This window comes from Corvus hawaiiensis, chromosome 3 (genome assembly GCF_020740725.1).
Source record: "Corvus hawaiiensis isolate bCorHaw1 chromosome 3, bCorHaw1.pri.cur, whole genome shotgun sequence".
Taxonomy (NCBI): domain Eukaryota; kingdom Metazoa; phylum Chordata; class Aves; order Passeriformes; family Corvidae; genus Corvus; species Corvus hawaiiensis.
In genome coordinates, this window is record NC_063215.1 from 120,638,885 (window position 1) to 120,661,197 (window position 22,313).

The 22,313-nt window shown below is 58.4% G+C and overlaps 3 protein-coding genes across 4 annotated transcripts; 2 read left to right on the top strand and 1 right to left on the bottom strand.

The window, feature by feature from the left end:
* The first annotated feature begins 1,274 nt into the window (after positions 1-1,274).
* Positions 1,275-5,519, top strand: CD93 (CD93 molecule). Of its 2 annotated transcripts, XM_048298047.1 has the most exons (2): positions 1,275-3,097; positions 3,137-5,519. In XM_048298047.1, exons 1-2 carry the CDS (start codon positions 1,697-1,699, stop codon positions 3,443-3,445), a joined length of 1,710 nt encoding a protein of 569 aa, XP_048154004.1. In that variant the 5' UTR covers positions 1,275-1,696; the 3' UTR covers positions 3,446-5,519. The 2 variants fall into 2 exon arrangements, with proteins under 2 accessions (XP_048154004.1, XP_048154003.1); XM_048298046.1 differs by having other exon boundaries at positions 1,279-5,519.
* Positions 5,520-8,402: 2,883 nt separating this feature from the next.
* On the top strand, positions 8,403-11,863 carry THBD (thrombomodulin). The gene has a single exon (XM_048298048.1). The coding sequence runs from the start codon at positions 8,428-8,430 to the stop codon at positions 10,045-10,047; it is 1,620 nt and encodes a 539-aa protein (XP_048154005.1). The 5' UTR covers positions 8,403-8,427; the 3' UTR covers positions 10,048-11,863.
* A 569-nt stretch (positions 11,864-12,432) lies between these two features.
* On the bottom strand, positions 12,433-14,979 carry SSTR4 (somatostatin receptor 4). The gene is made up of 3 exons (XM_048298051.1): positions 14,652-14,979; positions 14,191-14,331; positions 12,433-13,788 (listed from the first exon to the last, which is right to left on the bottom strand). The coding sequence occupies exons 1-3, from the start codon at positions 14,722-14,724 to the stop codon at positions 12,524-12,526; spliced, it is 1,479 nt and encodes a 492-aa protein (XP_048154008.1). The 5' UTR covers positions 14,725-14,979; the 3' UTR covers positions 12,433-12,523.
* Positions 14,980-22,313: the final 7,334 nt, after the last annotated feature.

Sequence of the window (22,313 nt, forward strand, 5' to 3'; positions counted from 1 at the left end):
GAAGGTGATGGGAGGGAGCTTTCCTATCCATGACACTCCTGGAAATAGGGAAATTCCAAAATTTTTGGGGGGGAAAGTGAAAACAAAGGCACTGGGAAAAGGTTTCTAACTTTATTTTTGCAAATATTCCATGAATATTCCAAGAAGTTCTTCCCTGGGACAGGATTCCCGACTGGACTTCCTGCACATCGTAATAAAGAACATTGCCACCAATTCCTTAATGATCCTGGAATGACTTTTAATATTTAAATAGTATTTAAATGATATTTAAATATCTGGGGATTTTTCCCAGTTCGGGGAAAAATCAGAGGAGCTGTAGTTAGTAATCCCCAGTTTTTCTCCAGGAAACTTGGTTGGATAGAAAAAAATGCTGGTTTGGGTTGTGGAAAGAAGTTGTCGGTTGGAATTTTGGGGGATCAGCTGGGAAGACAAACCATGATCCATGTTTTTCCTGGCAGCTTTTGTGCTGAGCTCGCTTATTCCAAGTCCAAAAAAAAATCCCCCCGCTTCTGGAATTCTGGATAAATCCAATCAGAAACAGCATCCAGGTGGGTTTTCTCCCTCCCAGGGTTTTTTTTTTTTGGGGGGGGGGGGGGGAAGTTGTTGTCCCAAAATGCTCCGGGTTCAGAGCGTTGGCTGTGGATCCCTGAACCCTCACTCGGATGGGAGATTCCAGAAGATATCCCAGCAGCCAGGGCTTTCCCCGGAATGCTGTGCATGAGCAGGTCTGGGAATAATCCACAGTTCTTATCGGGATTTTTGGCAGTGTTTTTATTTAGGAGGGAAGGGAAGGAGGAGATTCCTGGTTTTCATTTCTCTGTTGGATCACAGCCATTCCCTGAGGAATTCCAAATCCATCTAACCCCATGAATCCTGGAATGGGCAGTGGATCCATGGCTGTGCCAAGCAGGAAAAGATTCCCCAGACTGCCAGGGTGAAATCCTGAATTTGCTGCTGCCAGAGGGAAGCTCCAGGAGAAATCCTGGGAATGCAGGGAGGGAGCTGGGATCATCCCGGCATCAAGGCCTGGTGCAACCTGGTCCGGTGGAATCGTCCCTGCCCTGCTCTTGGATGAGCTTTTCCAGGCCGAACCTGGAATTCCGTGAGGAATCCTCATCCATGGAATGGCAGCGGAGCCCGGCCGAGCTTGGCTCCATCCTGGCATTCCCAGGCCCTTCCCACGGCCCAGCTCCTATTTCAGGGCTCTTCCATCTATTTAAAGAAAGGGGAAAAATGCGCTGGAATCTTCGCGCGTGCGCAGCCAAATATTCCCTGTTTTTCAGCGGCCGAGATCCACGGATCCCACGGCTTCGGAGCCGGGATGTTTTCCTTCCCCTTTTAGCAACACGTGCCCGAAAGCTCCCGGCCCCTATTAGGGCTTAAAAAGCTCCGCTGCGGCCGGAGGGAATAAATCAAATTCTTGGGAGGGAAAAAGAAAAAAAAAAAAAAAAAAAAAGCAGAAGCGGCACCAAAAAAAAGCAGGAGCGCGGCGTGTTTTTCCCGAAACTTTGGGACGGGAGCGAGGAGCCGGCGGGAAAGGGAAGCCAGGGAGCCCAACAAGCGGCTCCCCGCTACAGGAAGCCGCGGCCTCCGGTGATAAATAGGGAAAGCCGGGAGCACAGGATGTGTTTCGGGAGAGCTCGGCGGGACGCCGGGATGTGAGCGCCGCCGGTCATTTGTCCACTTGTCCGGCGGCATGGCCACGCTCCGGCCGCTGCTGCTGCTGCTGCCGCTGCTGCTGCCGCTGGCGCGGGGCAGCGGGGCCGAGGAGGCGGCGGTGCTGTGCGCCGGCAGCGCCTGCTACACCCTGCACCGGGACGAGAGCGCCTGGAAAAGCGCCCAGGAGCGCTGCCGCCGGGACGGCGGCAACCTGGCGGCGGTGGGCAGCGCCCGCGAGGCCGAGCGGCTGCGGGAGCTGCTGGCCACGGCCCGCTGGGCCGGCCCGGCCTGGCTCGGGCTCGCCCTGCCCAGGGGTCACTGCGTGCGGCCGCACGAGCCGCTGCGAGGCTTCTCCTGGGTGGCCGGAGGGGAGCCGGGCAACTTCTCGGAGTGGGCGGCGGAGCCGGCGGTCACCTGCGTGAGCTCCCGCTGCGTGGCCCTGCGGCCGCCCGGCCCGCACGGCGCCGGGGGCTGGACGGACCGGCCGTGCCGCAGCCCGCTCCCGGCTTTCCTGTGCAAGTTCAGCTTCCAGGGAATGTGCGGGCCGCTGCCGCTGGCGGGGCGCGCCAGGGTCACCTACAGCACCCCGTTCGGCGTGCGCAGCGCCCACCTGGCCGCCGCGCCCTTCGGCACGCTGGCCGAGGTGCAGTGCGACGGCGGCGGCGGCGACGGCGGCCGGGGCTCGCCCTTCGCCGTCTGCAAGGGGCCGCTGGCCGGGGGCGGCTTCGCCTGGCACCCGCCGGGTCCCCTGTGCCCGGTCACCTGCGGCCACCGCAACGGCGGCTGCCAGCAGCTCTGCGTCGAGGCGGCCGGCGAGTCCCCGCGCTGCGCCTGCCACCCCGGCTACGCGCTGGCCGCCGACATGGCCTCCTGCGTTCCCGAGGATTCCTGCCACCCCAGTCCCTGCCAGGGATCCTGCCGGACGCTGCCCAGCGGCTTCGAGTGCGGCTGCGAGCCTGGGTTCGCCCTGGCACCCGACGGACGCGCCTGCTTGGATGTGGACGAGTGCGAGTCGGGGCCGTGCCAGCACCGGTGCCACAACACTCCCGGCGGCTTCCAGTGCCACTGCCAGCCCGGCTACCGCCCCGCGGGGCCCGCTGGCCGCCAGTGCCACGACGTGGACGAGTGTGCTCAGCCCCACGCGTGCCCGCAGCTCTGCATCAACATTCCCGGCTCCTTCCGCTGCGCCTGCCGGCCCGGCTTCCAGCGGCAGCCGGGAGGCGATTCCTGCCTGGATGTGGACGAGTGCCTGCGGGATCCGTGTCCCGGCGCCTGCCGCAACTTCCCCGGCGGCTACGAGTGCCTGTGCCCGCCTGGCTCCCGCCGGGATGAGGATGGGCACGGCTGCAGGCCCGGAGAGGCGATCCCAAGCAGCATCCCGCAGACCTCCAGCAGCATCCCGCAGAGCTCCGGCAGCATCCCGCAGAATTCCAGCATCATCCCGCAGAGCTCCGGCATCATCCCACAGACCTCCGACATCCCGCGGAGCTCCGGCATCCCACGCACCACACGCGTCCCATGGACCACGAGCACCCCGCGGACTCCGGGAATGCCCACGGCGGGATCGGGAGGCGGCTCGGACGAGCACAGCGCAGACGGGCCGCGGCTGCTGCTCTATTACATCGTGGGCAGCCTGGTGGCCATCCTGCTCCTGCTGGCGTTCGCCCTGGCGCTCGTGGCTTGTAGGAGAAGGGCGGCCAGGAGGGAGAAGCCGGCGGCCAAAAGCGCGGCCGATAATTATTGCTGGGTGCCCGAGCAGCCCGAGAGCCGCGGGGAGCGCAGGTAGGAAGGGGTTAAAAATCCCAGTAAAACGGTGGCGGGGAATTCTGTGCCCAGAGCGAGCTCCTCCAGCTGTTCCGGTGGGATTTGCGGTCCTGCTGCTCCAAGGGTTAACGAGAGGGGAGAGGGAATGGGGTGGGATTTGCCTCCTCAGCGCTGCTCCGAAAGGCAGATTGGGAATTATTGGGTCGTGCTCCTAAAGGGAAACTCACCTGGAATTCTGCTGTGGCCCCTTGTGCCATGCTCCCCCCTCCATGGCTGCGTTCCAGCCTTGGATTTGCCTCATTCTCCGGGAAAAGGGGTCGAAATTGGGATGGAAAAGGGCTTGAAATCGGGATGGAAAAGGGTTTGATAATCTCTTGGGAAATGGTTTGAAATTGGGATGGAAAAGGTTTGGAAATTCTCCTGGAAAATGGTTTGAAATTGGGATGGAAAAGGTTTGGAAATTCTCCTGGAAAATGGTTTGAAATTGGGATGAAAAAGGATTTGAAACTCTTCTGGAAAAGGGCTTGGAGTTCTCCTGGAAAAGGGCTTGGAATTCTCCTGGAAATGGGTTTGGAATTGGGATGTGCCTCAGCAGAGCTCGAGCAGGCCCCTGCAGGCACAACCAGGGTGGGGTTTAAAGGCTATTTTTGGGGGGGATTTATTAAAAATCTCTCCCCTAAACCCCCGGAAAACTGCTCAGCATGGAGCCAAGGAATGGCCAAAAAGTAGGAAAAGCTGTGTTTGGAATAACCACCTCCTCATTTCCAGAGTATCCTGCCCAAATCCACGTCCAAACAGAGAAAACAATGCTCTCCTTCCCACCAGCCGCATGGGAGGCCGGCCTTTTCCTGTTGGATCACGTTTTTTTGGGAAGGATCCTTCCTGGCTCCAGGCTGAGCCTGTTTTCCCCCTTTCCCTGTGTAAGGAACACCCTGGAATGGGAATATTTGCTGATTATTTCGGGTCAAACTTGTAACTCCCCAAACACTCCCCAGGTGCTTCCCCAGGTTCCTTGAGCTCCTTCCAGCCTTTTCCAGCGGGAATTCTCCCCGAAATCCTGAGGGGCACATCCAGCAGCACCTCCTCCGTGCTTTATCCATGAGGATAAACCAGAGGAAGGGCTGGAAAAGAACAGCCACGGGATTTGAAGGCTCCAGCCTCTTCCTGAATTTCTGTTGGAATTATTTTGTCCTCGGAGCCCAGTTGCCCCGGGAATGGGGCACAAAGGAGTTTGCAGTGGGCAGGGAGCCGCATCCTGTCATTCCATGTGCCGAGGAAAACCCTTTCCTGCTTTTTTCTTGTCTCCCAGCTCCATTGTGAGCTGCAAACAGGGAAATGGAGCCAATGGGAGTGTTTTCCATGTGCTGCCTGTGTTGGGAGAAAGGGGGGAATGCAGCAGCGGGATTCTTGGAAATCCTGCCGAGAATTCCCAAATCCCGAGGCAGCAAAGCACTGGGAATACCTGAACTGATTAAGAAAATGAATGGTCCCATCCAGTTATGCCGGCTTGGGATCTGTGGGAAGAGACAGCCTTGGGGGTTTTATGGGATAGAAGGCTACAAAAAAGGGAAAAGGAGGGATGAGGGTGGAATTAGAGCTGGGAAAAACCTGAGGTGTGCGGTTCATTCCCGAAAAAACGATAATCCCCATTTCTGTTCCAACCTCTGTGTATTCCAGCGGGGAATGATGGTGGATCCAGCCTAGGGAAGACAGGAATTTGGGCCAAGGTTTAGTTTGGATTCTCCTGAATGGAGTGTTTCCTCCCTCCTGGTGCAATTCCTCCTGGATCCAACCTCATGTCTCCTGATTTTCCTGCCACATCCTGATCCGTGGCCTCCTTAGGGAGTTATCTGGGGGCTGGTGAATCCCACAAATCAGAGTGGGATCATTTGGTGCCCTGGCTTCCACAGGAGACGGGATGTTCATCCCGCTCCTTGGAATCTTTTGTCATGGATGAGTGCTTGTTTTCCCAGAACGAAACTCTTGGATTCACAGGATAAAGTTATCCCAGTGCCACTTTCTGGACAGAATTCCAAGGAAACCTGAACAAAAACATGTTTGTAGTGGGTTTTAATAAAGATATTCCTAAAAATCCATGGATTGGTGCTCCTAATCCTTGTGTTCCCCATGGCGGTGGGTGGTGATCCCAAATCTTTTCCTGGGGCTTATCCCGTGATCTCAGCCTTTCCCGGGATTTGTGGTGCTGGGCAGGGGCCATTCATTTAATCCCTGCCAAGGCCCTGGGGTGGGAGCATTCGGATGGGATCAGTTGGATCCCAAGACCATGTGGAAGGTCCTAAACCCATAAAAAAGGTCCTAAATCCATTAAAAAAGGTCCTAAAACCACAATCAAGGTCCTAACCATGTGAGCAGAGTCCCAAGCCCATGACCAAGATCCTAATCCCATGACCAAGTTCCTAAAACCAGGAGGAAGGTCCCAAGCCCACGAGGAAGGACCTCAACCCACGGGCAAGGTCCTAAGACCATGAGCAAGTTCCTAAAACTGTGAGCAAGGCCCCAGTCCCATTGCCAAAGTTCCAATCCCACAACTGAAGTTCCAATCCCACAACTAAAGTCCCAATCCCACGACCAAAATCCCAATCCCATGGCCAAGGTTCCAATCCCACAACCAAGGTCCCAATCCTGTTTCCAAGGTTCCAATCCCATGGCCAAGGTCCCAATCCCGCAACCAAGGTCCCAATCCCGCAACCAAGGTCCCAAAGCCCATGGCCAAGATCCCAAAGCCCATGGCCAAGATCCCAAAGCCATGAGCAATTCCTTTGATTTCAGCAGCTCTCTGTGCGAGGGCTTTTTTGGGACCAAATAATAGGATTGACCTCTTTTAGATCCTATTATCCCAGGATATTTCACATTATTTTACATTCCACTGCTTTCCATTCCCTCCTGGATAACTGCCAGCATTCCAGCAGAGGAACCTCATCCCAAAACCCTGCAAGGAAGCCAAAAATCCCCCCCTGCTGACACCAAACCCCGGACCCAGGGGTCAGGCCAAGCATTCCGAGTGCCCACTCCGAGCGGGGTGACAGGGACAGCCGGGATGAGTCAGAGCCAAAAGGAAAGGCCTCTCCCGCAGGGAAAACATGATTAATGGGATTTGGGAAGAGGAAAAGCAGCAGGAAGGGCAGTGCTGGCACCCTGAGTCAGCCCTCGGAGCAGCGGGATAAAGGGAATTTTTGAACCGTGATTAATCCCGCTCCTCCCACCCCATCCCGATTATCTTTTAGGGATAAGCGCTGTCAGTGGGGCAAGGCCGGCAGAGCGGGATCATTGTTTGGGAAGGCTCTGTTTTTTCCTGGAAAAAGCCTTGACAAGGAATTTTTTATCTGGGTTTGCAGTTGCTTAAAAAAAAAACAACAACAAAACGGCAGAGCCAGAATTTTATGGGGTTTTTTTTTTCCCCTCTCCACCACATTCCCTTTTCCTTCTTTCCCTGTGGTTTGCCCGGATGTTTCCCCTCTTTTCTTGGTGGTTTTGTCCGGAAAACAGACGAAGTAAAAGGAGAAGTGGAAGAAGGATTGGCAAAACTGAAGGGAAAATTGTGGGAACGACAGGTGCTCCTAAAGCCAAGAAAGGCTGGAGTTATCCAGCTCCCCAGGAGATTCCCAGGAATCATCCTGCTTGGATAAATTCTTCGTTCCAAGCTCCCCCATGGACACTTTCTCCCTGAGGTTCATCCCTGCAGCTGGAATTAAATTGTTATTAATTTAAATTAAAATTAAAAATTAAAAAGTTATTAATTGTTAATAATTAATACTTATTATTAATTTTATTTTCCCCAGCTTCCCTTTTCCCCGCAGCCTCACGGGGTGTACGGGAAGCACCCGGGGTTAGGAGAGGACAGAACAAACCCCAAGGGTTTAATGAAGGTCAACAAAGTGCAAAGAAGTTTCATAAAGTTTAATAAAGGAACTTCCTCGAGGTGATCCCAGGAAATTGGGATTTGCTGCTCATCCCAGAGGCCGAGGCTGTTGGAATTCTGTAAACAAACAGGCTCAAATTCCCTTTTGGTGGAGCGGAGAAGCTCGGGGTTGCATTTTTAGGTTGCTGCTGCCTCCGTTCTGGCAGCACAGAGGGATCCCCCAAGGAGAAACTCGTGGAATGGGATATCCACTGGGAGGTGTCCGTGGGGAAAAGGGAAGATGAGGAAAGGGGTCAAAATAACGCTTAATAATAATAATAATAATAATAATAATAATACCAAGTAGTAGAACTAAATAAATTACAAATGATTATCGATTAAAAGATAGAATTATATGTTAATTATTTATCCAAGAAATTTTCCCGAATCCTGCCTGAACCGTTTCCCTTCATCCCGTCCCTCATTCCCTGGGGGCGGATCCCAATCGCACCCGGCTCCGCCCTGCTGTCAGGGACTGTGGAGAGGGAAAAGGTCCCCCCCTGGAGCCTCCTTTTCTCCGGGCTGTGCCCCTTTCCCAGCTCCCTCCTGCTGCTCCAGCTCCTTCCCAGCGCCATTCCCATCTCTGGACGCGCTCCAAGCTCTTTTCTTTCCATGCTGGATCCAGAGCCGGACACGGGATTTGAGCCGTGGTCTCCCTCCCCGGTGCCAGCCCTGTGGCAGCAACTGGGTGACATCCCAGTGGGATGAAGATCATCCCGGCGGGATAACGATTCCCACCCGCGCTACTCCCACGCCAGGCTCCCTCCCGTGAAATCGCGCTGCTGTTCCCCCCTTTTCCCAAGGCTCACGCCGTTTTTCCCGGCTCCTTGCGCATCCCGCACCCATGCCGCGGGCCGCCCCCGCCGCTCCGGCCCCCCCCGCGCTGCCGGGCGGGCCCCGCCGGGGCGGAGCCGCCGGGAGGATGCGGGAGGGGAGCGGGGCGGGGGCAGCGCCTGGCCGGGATTCACCGCGCTCCCTCCCGGCCCCCGGGCGCTTCCTTCCCCGGCTGGAGCCGCTATAAAGGGCGGCCGGGCCGAGCGGGCCGGGCACAGCTCGGGCGCCGCCGGCCGCCCCCTCCGCGGGCCATGCGGCCGCTGCTGCCGCTGCTGCTGCTGGGCACGGTGGCGCTGGGCCAGCCGCGGGACGTGTTCCCCGCGGGCGCGCAGTGCCTGGAGCACGAGTGTTTCGCCGTGTTCTGGGCGGCCCGGCCCTTCTCGGCCGCCAGCGAGGGCTGCGAGCGGGGCGGGGGGCACCTCATGACCGTGCGCTCCACCGTGGCCGAGGAGGCGATCGCGCTGCTGCTGCAGAACCGCGCGGGGCGGCTCTGGCTCGGGCTGTCGCTGGCGCCGTCCTTGTCCTGCACCGAGCCCAGCCAGCGGCTCCGCGGCTTCCGCTGGGTCACCGGCGACCGCAGCACCGACTACACCAACTGGGCGCCGTCGGGGCGGCGCTGCGGCGAGCGCTGCGTGACCGTGTCCCGGGAGCTGCGCTGGGAGGAGCGGCGCTGCGACGAGGCGGCCGACGGCTTCCTCTGCCAGTACAGCTACGGCGGCAGCTGTCCCCGCCTGGCCGCCCCGCAGGGCGTCCTCGTCACCTACGCCACCCCGTTCGGCGCCCGCGGAGCGGAGTTCCTGGCGCTGCCCCCGCGCAGCGTGGCCTTCATCCCTGAGTTCGGGCTGGAGCTGCGCTGCGACGAGGATGGGGACAGCGCGGGGCCGCGCTGGAGCCGCGACATCCCGGGAGCGTGGCCCTGCGAGGTGGCCGGCGGCGGCTGCGCGGGGACGTGCGGAGAGGAGCGCGGGCGGCCGCGCTGCTCCTGCGCCGAGGGCACGGTGCTGGCCGCGGACGGGCGCGGCTGTCGCTCCCTCTGCGAGGGGTCGCCGTGCCACCATCACTGCGTGGTGGCCGACGGCTCCTTCGTGTGCATGTGCTTCGTGGGCTACCGGCTGGCGGCCGACGGCGTCGGCTGCGAGGACATCGACGACTGCGCCAGCGAGCCCGGCCCGTGCGAGCAGCAGTGCGTGAACACCCAGGGCGGCTTCGAGTGCCGCTGTCACAGCGGCTACGCGATGGTGGACGGGCGCTGCCAGCCCCGGCCGCCCTGCCTCGAGGCGCCGTGCCAGCAGCGCTGCGAGGAGCTGCCCCACGGCTACCGCTGCGCTTGCGACCCCGGCTACGCCGTGGACCCGCGGGACGCCACCGCCTGTCGCCTGTACTGCAACGCCACCGAGTGCCCGGCCGTGTGCGGGGCCGGCGGCAGCTGCGATTGTCCTGAGGGCTTCGTGCTGGACGGCAGCGACCTGTGCGTGGACCTGGATGAGTGCGACAGCGGTCACTGCGAGTTCAACTGCACCAACACCCCCGGCAGCTACCAGTGCCACTGTCCCCACGGCCGGTACCTCCGCGACAACGAGTGCCTCCCCATCCCGGACGGGGACGGCGACGAAGCGTTCTCGGGCGATTCGGAGCCCGTCCCGCCCACGCCCGTGCCCAGCCGGCCCCCGCCCAAGGCCGAGCGGCTGCACCCGGGGCTGCTGGTGGCCATCGCCGCGGGTGCCCTCCTGAGCCTGCTGGCGCTGCTGGCGCTGGGATTGCACCTGGCCAGGAAGCGCTGCCGCTCCCACGGCTCCATGGATTACAAGTACAGCGGCCCCCAGGAGAAGGAGCTGGGGCTTCAGCCGGTCCCCTCCGCACAGAAGCCGTAGGGACGCCGGGAGGCGAACTGGGTGACATTTATTCCCCCCCTCGCCCCCCCCGCGACCCTCCACCCCCCGCCCGACCCCCGGCTGGAATTTTTCCATGATAATTCGGGAAAAGCTGCGATCACCCCACTCCCAGAAATACTGGCTGCTTCCCAGCCGCCTCATGGAAGGCTGGCGCCGGGGAGCGGGGAAAGCAGAGCGCCCGGAGGCCGCTCCGCTCCTGCTGCGTTCCCGCTCCCTCGGCGTCCAGCTTTCCTCTTCCCGAGCCGGCGGTCGGGAAAACCGCAAGGAAAAACCCGGGAGGGGCGGCTCCGTGTGGAAGGGACTCTGAAGCCGTGGGATGAGGGCATGGGGTTACCAAGGCGGGGACTTCGGAAGGACACCTCCACCCCAGTGCCCCTCCCCTGGGCTGGACGGTTTTCCCGAGCCGGGAGGCTCCCGCTTTTCTTCGGGATGGGGTTGGTTTGTTTTAAGCTGAGGGGTGATGGAAGAAGGAGCAAAGATGCTGTGGGAAGCACTTGTCACCTGAAGCCCCCGGTGACAGCACGGACCCGGCTCAGTGTCACCAAGGCGGGACTCAAATCCCTGACTCCCATTCCCTCTCGTTACATTTTTGCGGGATGTGGAGGTTAAGCAGGGACGCCGAGGCTGCCGGGGTGGGTTTTGTGGGAAAGGTTTGCGCTGCTGCAGAGCCACATCCAGTTTCTTCCCTGATTTTCCGCCGTCGTTGCCTTGAATTGTTGGATTTGGGGGATTTTTGTGACCCCGCCCCCCTCCCGTCCGCCGGGATTTTCCCTCGTCCCGGGCTGACTCTATCCCAAGGCAAAACATTCCCACGAGGCGGCATCCAGCTCGCCGCTCATTCCCAGCCACAGACTGGGGGCAATTCTGGAGAAGGATCTGTTTTTCCAGCTCTGTCATTCCCTGGGGAGCCAAAGGGGGGGGGGGTCCTGCTCCGGCTGCCGTTGGAGCGGGAATGTCGGAGCGGGCGCTGACAGCTTCATGCCTGTGAAACATTTATTGTCCCGGAGCGGCCGAAGTTTTGGGAGTCTGGGATCAGAGCCGGGGGGTTCTGTTCCCCGACATTCCCCCTTCCCACCCTATAAACTTCCCAGCACGCAGCATCCCCCCCTAGAATGCGAAACCTCGGCTGCAAATTCCCAGGAAAACCAAAATAGAGGCGTTGTAGGAATTGTAGCTTTCCCAAAAGGTCGTTATCCCAAAGGCCGGGTAACCGAGGATCGTGTCCATGGATCCCTTGGGATGGGTTAAAGGGAAACCACACGGAATGAGGGCTGTAAATCAATGGATGTTGGGCTGCAGTGGGAAGGACGGAGCTGTTTTGATGATCTGTAATTATCCAGAAAGAGATATCAAAATACAGAGGTGTCCCTCGGGAAGAATATCCAAAGGAAGGGAAGGGAAGGGAAGGTTAAGGGTTGAAGGTGGGAAGACACTGATGAAAGGCGTCATCCCACCTGCAGGATCTGCTTCCCATGGATCTCTCCTCGTTATCCAGCTCCAAACCCTGCCCATTCCTGGCTGGATCCCAGGTTTTGCCACCACACCCCCAAAAACTCCCTCCTCCCCCTACCCCCCCTTCCCTCTTATCGCAGATTCCCGCTGCGGAGTTTTATCTTATCACAAATTCCTTACGGTGTCCGAGTCCTGAATTCCCGACACTCCCCGTTTTATCCTTCCCTTCCTCGGCACGTTTGTAAATCTTTATTTATTTATTGGAATTTTACCCCGCGCGACGGGAATTGCCTCGTGGAGATCCTGGGTGGACACCAATAAAGCTTTGCCAGCCTGGCTCAGAGGAACTGCTCAGGGAATGTTCTTTCTCCCCTTCCCAAAGATTCCTCCAGAAGTGCAGGAAAACCCCGGAGCATTCAGGGCAGCACTGGGATGAAAACATTCCCAGCTGGTCACTTCCCCAGCGGGATTCAAATGGAAAGGATAAGCCATAAGTAATGGACGACACGGATAACATTCCAAGGACAAAGTTAAACCCCAAATAAGCTGGAAGTGGCTCATTCCATGGGACCTCCGTGTGCTGTCCCTCACCCCGGGATGAGGTCCACCAAAATTTGTTTCTCCTGGGGTTTCTTTTGTGGCAATTTGGTCCTGGGGGTGCTAAAATCCTGGGAATTTTTTTTTTTGGGGGGGGGGCGGGTGTAGAGGTGCATATGATGGGATGTCCTTCTGCTGCAGATGCAGCGGAGCTGATGGGCTTCGGGATTTTTCCCGGTCTCTTGGGAAGGAACGTGCATTTATTATTTGTTAATCGGGAGGGCCGTGCTCTCACGGACATTTTGGGATCCTCCGCGTCCCCGCTGAAGGCTCCTGGGTGCCGGGATAATGGCAATAACCACACAGTCCATGGGATTCGCTCCATCCCAGGCCAGTCTTATGGCTTTTTATTTCGGAGAGCGGCGCAGCGTTCCGGGCCCTCTTTCCTCCCAGATTCCGGGGTGCCCTAGAAGGGAGTGGTTTTGGGCAGGAGGGCTCCGGGCGCGCAGCAGGGCTGGGGGCGCAGGGGGTGCTGCTGGCAGGGCAGGGGGGGACACACGCAGCCCTTGTTGTCGCCGCGGGGCGCGGCGCAGTAATCCAGGGGCTCCTCCTCGTCCTCGCTGTCCCCTCCGTCCCCGTCGCCGGCGCGGCAGCAGCACAGGCCGGAATCCCGGCAGCGGCGCAGCACGCCGTGGAAGGAATTCCGGAAATTCTCGGAGAGCAATCCGTAGAGGATGGGGTTGGCGCAGCTGTTGGAGTAGCTGAGCAGCAGCGAGGCGTTGTGCGCGCTGGCGTCCAGCCGGCCGGGCAGCAGCAGCTCCAGCAGCTGCACCACGTAGAAGGGCAGCCAGCAGACCACGAAGGCGGCCACCACGGTGACCACCAGGCGCGTCAGCTTCCCCTCGGAGCGCCGCCGCTGCCGCCACCCCACGCCCTGCGCCACCACCCGCATCTTGCCCGCCAGCAGCAGGTAGCACAGCGCCATGGCCACCACGGGCAGCACGAAGCCCAGCGCGCTGCTGTACACCACGAAGGCGGCCGCCCACGCCGGGCTGGGCCACAGCAGGTCGCAGGCCACCGCCCGCCCGTCGCCGGTCACCGCCGTGCCGGCGAACACCGGGATGGGCGAGGCCACCAGCAGCGCCAGCAGCCACACGCCGCCGTTGACCAGCTTGGCCACGCGTGGGCGGCGGTAGGAGGCGGCGCGCAGCGGGTGCACCACGGCGATGTAGCGGTCCAGGCTGAGCACCGTGAGGCAGAAGACGCTGCTGAACATGTTGAGGCCGTCCACGCCCAGCACGGTCCGGCAGAGCGCGCGGCCGAAGGGCCAGCGCCGCAGCGCCGCCGCCGTGGCCACGAAGGGCACGCTGAGCATGAAGAGCTCGTCGGCGATGGCCAGGTTGAGCAGGTAGATGTTGGTGGCCGTCTTCATCTTGGCGTAGCGCAGGATGACGAAGATGACCAGCGCGTTGCCCAGCAGCCCCAGCAGGCACACCAGGCCGTAGACGCACTGCAGCACCACCATTCCCGCCATTCCCGCCGTTCCCGCCATTCCCGCCGCGTTCCCGCCGCGCTCCGGAGCCTCTCCCGCCGCCGCCGCCGCGCTGCTGTTGGGGGGCGTCTCAGAGCTGGCCCAGCTGGAGATGCTCCAGAGGGGAATTCTCTGCTCGGCGTCCGTGCTCATGGCGGGAGGGCATCCATGGGCGGGAGAGCACCGGCAATGGGGTCGACCTGCGGGCAGGGCACAGGGATGAGGGCTGCAGGGCACGGAAATCCCGGTGCCCACATTGCCCCTGGATCGGGAATCTCCTTCCGCCACCCCCCGACTCCCTCCATCAATCCCCTCCCCTGCCTGGACACCTCCACGTCATTCCTCAGGTAGGAGCGTCCCGGTTTTTTGGGATCTCGGGGGCTGTGGGGTGGGGTGGGGTGGGAATTAACCCTGCGTGGGGCTCCTCAAACCGGGTGGGATGGCCTGGGAAGCCCAACCCGGCCCGGGGATTAATCCCAACCCGGCCTGGGAGTCAGTCCCAACCCGGCCTAGGAATCAACGCCATCCACCTTAAGGAGCCTCCGCAAATCCCAGGATTTCATTCGCCCTGCCAAGGAGAAAGCGAGCCGGGAATATTTTACCTCTCGGTATTCCAGGGACGGAAGGAGCCTCACGCCTTCCTGGCGGGGGGAAGCAGCCGCTGTGGGAAGATGCTCCGGTGGGATCCGTCTCCAACGGAAAGTCCTGCTTGACCTGGATCAGATGACCGGGAAGATCCGGACCTTTTAAAGCGAAAGACAGAGCAGGGATGGACGCGCGGGATCTTCCCCCTCTCCCGCATCCCTACGCCGCAGGCATCGGCTTTTCACGGAAAAATAAACGCGGCGCAACTTTCTGCTCCAGGATTTCCGCTGGAAAACAGCGCAGTGCCCTCCGCCCTCCTCCCGCCGGGCTGCGCTGTCCTGCGGCTCCCGGCCGGAGCATTCCCGCTCCAGCGGCTCCTTCCCGGCGCTGCGGAGGGCGGGATCCGCAGCCCGATCCTCCCCCGCTCCCCCCCACCCCCCCTTCCCGCATCCCGAATCCCGAATCCCGAATCCCGCACCCCGCCCTCGCATCCCCCGCGGCTCCGGGGGGAGGCAGGAGATGGAAGAGGAATGGTTGCCTTGGCAACGCATCCCTCATCCCGCATTCCTGCCGCGCATTCCCGCCTTCCCCGCGCGCATTCCCAGCGCTGCAGGGCCCCCGGATCCTTCCCGTTGGATCCCCTTCCCTGCTGCACCGCATCCCGGGATTCCGGGCGCGGAGAGGTGAGGGCCAGCCCAGCCTGGCCCCACATCCAAACCCACCGGGAATTCCATCCCAAATCGGAGTCTGCGCTGGAACTGGGGCTGTAAAAACGGGAGGAAATTCCATCCATTTGGGATTATTTTTAATCAGTTCCCGGGTTTGGGGCTTTTTTTTTTTTTTTTTTTTTTTTTTTTGGATGAGAGGGATCCAGGGAATCTTTGTGCCAAGAAATCCCTGGCAGCAGCTCAGCCCAGGTCACGGAATCATAGAATTGTGGAATCATGGAATCGAAGAGTTATAGAGTCATGGACCCATGGAATCACTGAGGCGTGAAAAGCCCTCTAAAATCATGGAATCCAATGTTAATCCAGCACCGATCCACGTCCCGAGGTGCCACATCCACGTGGATTTAAATCCCTCCTGGAATAGGGATTCCGCCACTGCCCAGCGAGAGGAATTTTCCCAATGTCCAGCCCAAACCTTCCCTGAGGCCGTTCTCTCTCATCCCGTCTTTTACTCCCTGGGAGCAGAGCCCCATTCCCGCCTGATTCCTGCCAGGGAGTGGTAGGGAATGAGATCCTCCCAGATCCTCCTTTATTCCAACATTCCCAGCTCCCTCGTCCGATTTATGCCAACCCTGGCCAGGGAACGGCGGAGCAAACTTGCGCCAGTCATCCCAAAATCGCAGCACTTGGGACTTTCCGGGAATTTGGAGCCGGCTGAATGAGCCCCTTTGGGGCCTGATTGCTGGGATGGGAAGAGGGATAAATATCCATATGATATTCCTGGGAATGGGCTCGGAAACCCTGGGAAAACAGGTGGATTTTCTCCTCGCTGCTTGAATCCCTGACCGTGGTTAATGGTGCAGCTGGCACCGATCCCGCTGGGAACATCCGGGATCCAGGGAATGCCGGCACCCCGTCTCCCCAGCCCCAATTCCATGGGGCGTTCCAGCGGGATAAAGGACCCCGGGATCCCGCCGTGCTGACACAGAAATTCCCGGGTGCCAGCCCGGGAGCTCCGGGCGCTCCCGTTGCAGCCGGAGACCGGAAAACATGGCATGAAACAATGGAAACAGCCACGGATTCCATGAGCCCCCTCCTCCTCCCGGGGCAACAGGAAAGCCTTGAAGGCTCCTTTGCTGTAAAGGAGGAAACTCCTGAGCGGCCTGAGCCGCGCGGGGATCCCAGAATTCCATGGAAAACTCTGGGTCGGGAGCAGCCGGAATAACCTTGGCTCCAGCGGGGCAACTCCAGGTGGTCAGAGCCTCCGATTAGGAAGCTTCGGCTTTCTTCCCGTTCCAGGAGCATCCATAGAATCCTGGGATATCCCCAGTAGGAAGGGACCCACGTGGAGCCCAGCTCCCAAAAATCTTGGGGTTCTCCTCAATCCCACCCTCAGGAGCTGGCCCCGATCCCAACCTCGGAGCCTTCTCCGATGCCGAGGGAAAAGCGGGATTCGCTCGGTGCTTCCCAAGGAATCAGTGGATCTCGGGATCAGCACTTCGGGGGTTTTAAGATCCGGGTTCTGCAGGAAGCCTCCAAGTCAGGGAATTCCAAGGAAGCCGTCCCGGGATTTAGCGGGATGTGGTTTCCCCGGTGTCCGAGGGAAGCGTTCAGCTCTCCTCATCCTGGAATCCGGTTCATTTTCCTCTTTATTCCCATTATCCCTGTCCAGGGATCCCTGTCCTGCTCCCCCACCGGGGCTGGATCCCGGATCCACGCCAGGGACTTGTGGAAAAAAAGTGGGAAAAGAGGAGAGGAGCCTGTGGATGCTGGGAATTAAGGAAGCCCAAAATGGGGTGGGATTTTCCTGGAGAAATTCCCAGTTAAAGGGTCGCGCTCCCCTTTTCCAGGTAAATCTCGCATGGAATTCCTTTTCCACCCCTCGGATCTTCCCTGAGCCCCCAACAGCTCGGAATCCACGAATCCCCCACGATCCCAGAACATTTGGAAGGGATCCTAAAGGACACCGAATTCCAGCCCCACTTCCACGGGCTGCTCCCAGATCTCCCCGCCTCCTCCCCCCGCTCCTTCCCGATTTTCCCGAGGAAAGCCCGAAACGTGGAGGTTTGCTGCCCTCTCCTGGGAGCCGCCAAATGCCGGGATTTGGGATGCTGGGACGTGCTCAATCCTTACCCTCTGGAATTTTTTGACGCCGATGAAAACCTCCGGGTCATTCCCAGGAGGCACAAGAACTGTGGGAATAGGATCCTTCCCACATTCCAGAAAAGCCAATTTTGGAACCTTTTTTCCCCCTCGCAAAGCCCCAATTTTTTGGGGGGAAGTGTGGGAAAAACCTGGATTGGGAACAGGTTCTTGCCCAAAACCCGACCTTTTTTTTTGGGAAAAGAACTTGAGACTTTCCCTTTTTTTTTTTCCCCCCTCTTAACTCGGAGGAAAATCTCTTGGAATTTATGCTCCTCCGCCCTCTGAGAAAAGAAAAAAAAAAAAAATCAGAATTTTTGGGGGAAGTAAAGGAATTCCCCAAAATTCCTCTGTAGTTTATAAATACGTTGGACAAATATTTTGGGAGAATCCTGGGATGAATGACAAGGGGGGGAAAAGGGATTTATCCACGTTGGGAATTTCTAAAGCAAATATCCCCCCCAAAAATCCGGGAAACCTGGAATTTGTATGGCATTTGGATGCTGGACGTCACTTCCACGGATCCATGGCTGCTCCTCAGGGTGTTTTCCCGCTGTTTTCCCCCCGGAAAAGCCTGAGTTTCCCTTTCCCGGTGGGAGAGGAGGCGGCGTTATCCCGGCGGGAAGTGGAGCCGGAGGTCAGGGCCTCATTCCCGCTGCCAGGTGGGAGCTGGGATGTGTTTATCCAGTCTGGGATCCACACTGCAGCTCCTTATTCCCGGCCTGGCACTTTTCCCGGGAGCTCCTGGGCTCTGGCACCACCGGCACATTCCAAGCCCTGCTCAATGCTCCAGTGTCCGCTCCTCCGAAAAATTCCCACTGGGATGGGGCAGAGGGACGCCGGGATGGGGGACGACCGTGGCGTCCCAAAGCTCGGGGATCCCGGGATTTTGGGGCGGGATAAGGAGCGGATGCGGCCCCACTTTGGGATGGGGCCGTGGCCAAGGAACGCGGGGAAGCTCCAGCGGCTCTTCCCGATGCTTCCCGTGGGATGGGAGACGTGGCACAGGCGGGACTGGGGATGTGGGATGCTCCAGCTGCATCCCGTCTTTCCCTTCCCAAATCCACCATTCCCAGGCTTTGCTCCCACAGTGCTGGGCTTCGTCCCCATTCCCAAATCTTGGCAGGGTATTCCCGAAAAGTCCCCTGAGGAAGCAGGGAAGGGGCGGAGGCTGCAGGAATCCTCCCGAATCCTGGGAACGGGTGGCAATATTCCCACGGGAATATTCCCACATGAATATTCCTTATAGGAAGGTGCTTCCGTGCAAGAGACCTGGATTTATTCTGGCTCCAGCAAGGGGAAGAATTCCCGCAATTCCACAGCATCCCGAACCTGGGAAGCTGAGGATGGAGACAGGAGGAATTCCATGAACTCTCCTTGTCCCCGCTCCAGTCTGATCCCAGCCGCAAGGATCCTCAGCTCCCAGGGAATTTCGGGATGATGAGGCAATTCCCCTCTGGCTCTTTCCCATAAATCTGCTGGAAAAATTCCTCCCGGGTTCGGAGGGATGAGAAATCCCGGTTAATATTGGAATAGGGCCTGGAATTTGCCTAAATCCCGCTGGAGCCCAAGGTAGCGGATGAGCTTGGATTTCCAACAGGGAAAGGCAGTGGCCGAAGGATCTCTGGGAAGCAAATTCCATGGGGATTTGGGCTGGGAATAAGGTGTGGATCTCCTTGAGGGGTGCTCCGTATCCCAAAACTGATGGGAAGGGAAAGAACTGGGAATACCGGGAGCACGGGGAATAAAGGAAAGGATGTGAAATGCCCGGATGTTGCCAAGTTTCTCCCTCTGTGGCCGTGGTGCCTTTGCTGACGGGAATTGTTGGGAAGAGCAGGACGGAGCCGGGACAGGGGGATGCATTATCCGCCTAAATGCAGGCTGGCATCACCGCCCCACTCCCTCATTCCATAAGAATTTTGGAGCGCCGGATCCGGAGGCTTTGCCGCTTCCTATGGCCTCCTGGAGGTTTTCCCGGCTGCCAGGCCGGAGGCACCGGGAATTTTTATGGAAAGCCGGCTGCTCCTTCTTTTTATTCGGACACTGATTTCTTTCCCCCCGCTCAAATCCATGGATTCTCCCTTTTTCCTGGATCGCTCCCGAGCGGGATGGCGGGCGGGAGGAGGCTTTTCCCGGGAATCCCAGCTGCTCATCCCGTGAGGAAACTGCCCCCCCCGCGCTTCCCAAATTCCCGCGCCGCGGCCACCTCCAACCCGTCTGCCAACAGCCGGAAAAACCACTGGAAACCATGGAAAATCCATTCCTTTTCCCGGCGGCAGCTGCCAGTTGTCTCTTTCCATGGTTTTCCCGCTTTTCCAGGAGTGATTTTCCCTAAATCCAGCTTTTCCTGCTCGGCACCAGCAGGGTGGGAGAGAACTCCCTGGCGCACACTGGGCCGGGAGCGGCATTCCCAAGGGAATGTGCCGGCGCTCCCAATCCCTTCCCAGAATCCCAGTGTCCCTCAGGAAGCGCCGTCCGGTTGGATTTCCCGTGGAATTCAGCTCCGGGAGTGTTTTCCTCCGGTATCCCTGTGCTCATCCTCTGCCAGAGGGGCGGGAAGGGCCGCAATTCCCAAGCTTTTGATTCCCTGGGATGCGCTTCCTGCAAGCCACGGAGCTGATCCCGGTGGGAAGCGGGAAGGTCAGGGATGGATCCCATCCCTGTGGAATCCTCCCGCGAGCTGGCTGATCCCACAGAAACACCAGGAATTTGCTATTGGTTTCGGGAACTGGAGCAGCCGGAGGGACAAGGAGAGGGATAAACCCCAAAGGAAAGCCGGGAATATCCTGGAGGAGGCCAGAATTCCCTAAAAGAGCAGCGAATCCATCTTTTCCCGATAGCGGTTGTTCCCTGTGCCCAGAGCAGCGGGAAGGGCAGGATTTTAGGGATTGGATGATCCCGGTTCTTCCAACGGGCCCTGACTTTTCCGGATATCAACTCCACGTTCAGATCCTTGTATCCCACGGCTGGGAATGTGCTGGGAATTGCTGCTGCGGATTCTTACAACAAGGCGGGATCTGCTGTGGAAATCTGGGAATGCTTCCCTAAAAAATATGTTTAAAAAAGCCTGGAATTTCAGTGGGGTCTGAGTTCGCCCACACGCAGGGAAGAAAGCATGGAAAACGGAAGGAAAAGGAAGGGAAAAGGGGAGGACAAAGGGAAGGAAGAGGGAGGAAAAATGGAGGGGAAACGGAGGAAAAAGGGAGGGAAAAGGAAGGAAAAAAGGAAGGAAAGAGGAAGGAAAAGGGCGGAAAATCAAGGGAAAAGGGAGGAAAAAGGAGGGAAATTCTCTTTTCCTCCTCTTCCCTTTTATCCATGGGATAAACAAATAGAAACCCGGGAACAGGGAACGGGAAGGATGATGCAAGGAGCGGGATGTGGGACGGGAGCCGTGATACTGCAGGAATTACAATAATGTCATTCCTGTTTGCTCCGGCTCCCGCTTAATCCCCAGGAACTCTGACATTTCCCAAAGAATTCTGCACCGCGGGAAGTTCGGAAAAACGCTGCAACCTGGCAGGAGCCACGGGATATTGGATCCTGCAGGAATAAATGGGAAGCAGGATGTGATCCGTGGCCTGCGGGTGGGTGGATGGGTGGATCGGAGCTGGATGCGATCCCAAATCCGTGCTCGGGTTGGCATAACGGGAATATGGGATCCAGTGGGAGAGTTCGGGGTTGTCCCTGTGCCAGCACCACCAGTGCTGATCCCTCCCAACCCAGCTTTTCCAGGGATCTGTTGGATCGTGTTGGAATGAAGAGCCGGGATGTGAAAGGCAAGGCGAGGGCCAGAGGCTTTCCTCTGGAATTCCGCTGGTTGTGGGGCTCCTTTTCCTCAGGGAATGTGGGCTGGGAAGGGGATCACGGGGCTGATCCTCAATTTTCCTCAGGGAATGAGTTGGGAAGGGGATCCCGGGGCTGATCCTCACTTTTCCTCAGGGAATACGAGCTGGGAAAGGGATCCATGGGGTGCTGCCGCCTTCCCTCAGGGAATACCAGCTGGGAAAAGGATCCATGGGGTGCTGCCGCCTTCCCTCAGGGAATACGAGTCGGGGAAGGGAATCCAGGGCCGGATCCAAGGCGGATCCACGCAGGAGCTCATTTGCCGGGATAATTGTGTGTTTTGCCCTTAAGCGTATTGATTCGGGAAAGTTAATCAGGACCATTTGGAAGCGCTTCCATGAAAAAGCGGAAAATCCCATTAAACTGATTAAACCTGAATCCATCTTAAATAACTCCCTGCTCCCTAAAAATGTTGAAACAGGGAATTGTGTTCAAATAAAATTATTTCAGTCAAACACGGCCGCCGGCAGCTCCCGCGGAATTCTGGGATAATGGGAATGCTGGGAAGGGGACGGGGGGCTTTTCCTGGGATAAATCCTTGGGAGGGAAAACGGGGGGCAATGTGCGGAGTGCTGGGAATCTGAGGGAGGGAGGGGGCACAACCTTCTCTTTTCCATGGATTTTAAGGAAAAGTTCCTCATGGAAAAGGTTGGAAAACCCTGGCACAACTGCCCAGGAATCCCAGTTCCTGGAGGGATTTAAAACTTGGGAATGCGGTTTAGTGGCGGGAGAATGGTTGGACTTTTCCATCCTTAAGAGCTCTGGGATTCCGTGATTTTCCTTGCGCATCCGTCAGTTCCCAAAACCATCGGATTCTGTGGCTGGGGAATATTTCTGGTTGTTTTAAACTGAAACCTGGGAAGCTCCCGGAAAATGACTCTGGAAAATGAAGGGCCCGGTTTGAGACGGACTTTGGGCTCTGCTCATCCAGGACCTGGAATCCCCAAGGATTTGGGATGGCTGGAATGTGGATTTTCCAACCAACCCACGGGCAGAGCCGCTCTTCCCGTGTGGAAGCGCTGCAGGAGGAGACTGAGATCGGATGGGAAAGCCTTGGGATTGGCCTTGGGATTTGCCTTGTCCCGGGAGCCGCGGGGCGGAGCTCCCTGATGACGCCAGCACCTGGAATGGCACCATTCCTCCGGGGAGGAGGGAGGAGATGGGGCTGGTCCCGGCAGGATTCCCCCCGCTGCCACTCCGTGGGATACACCGAGCTCCCAAACTGGCTCTTCCCAAAAAACCCCGCCTGCTCTGGGAACGAGGCAGCTCTGGGAGTTTTGCTGCAATTCCAGCCTGGAGAATCCGGCGCTGGGAGCTGATTCTCAGGAACTGGGAAGGCGTTATCTTCCCGGAGCTCGGGATTATCCCTGATTTCATCACTCAGCCGGGGCGCACCGGGAGATAACCGGGACTGCTCCCAGTTTGCTTCCAAAGGGGTTGATTTCCCCTTTGCAGCTTCCATATCTCCCGCTGGATAAATCCCGAAT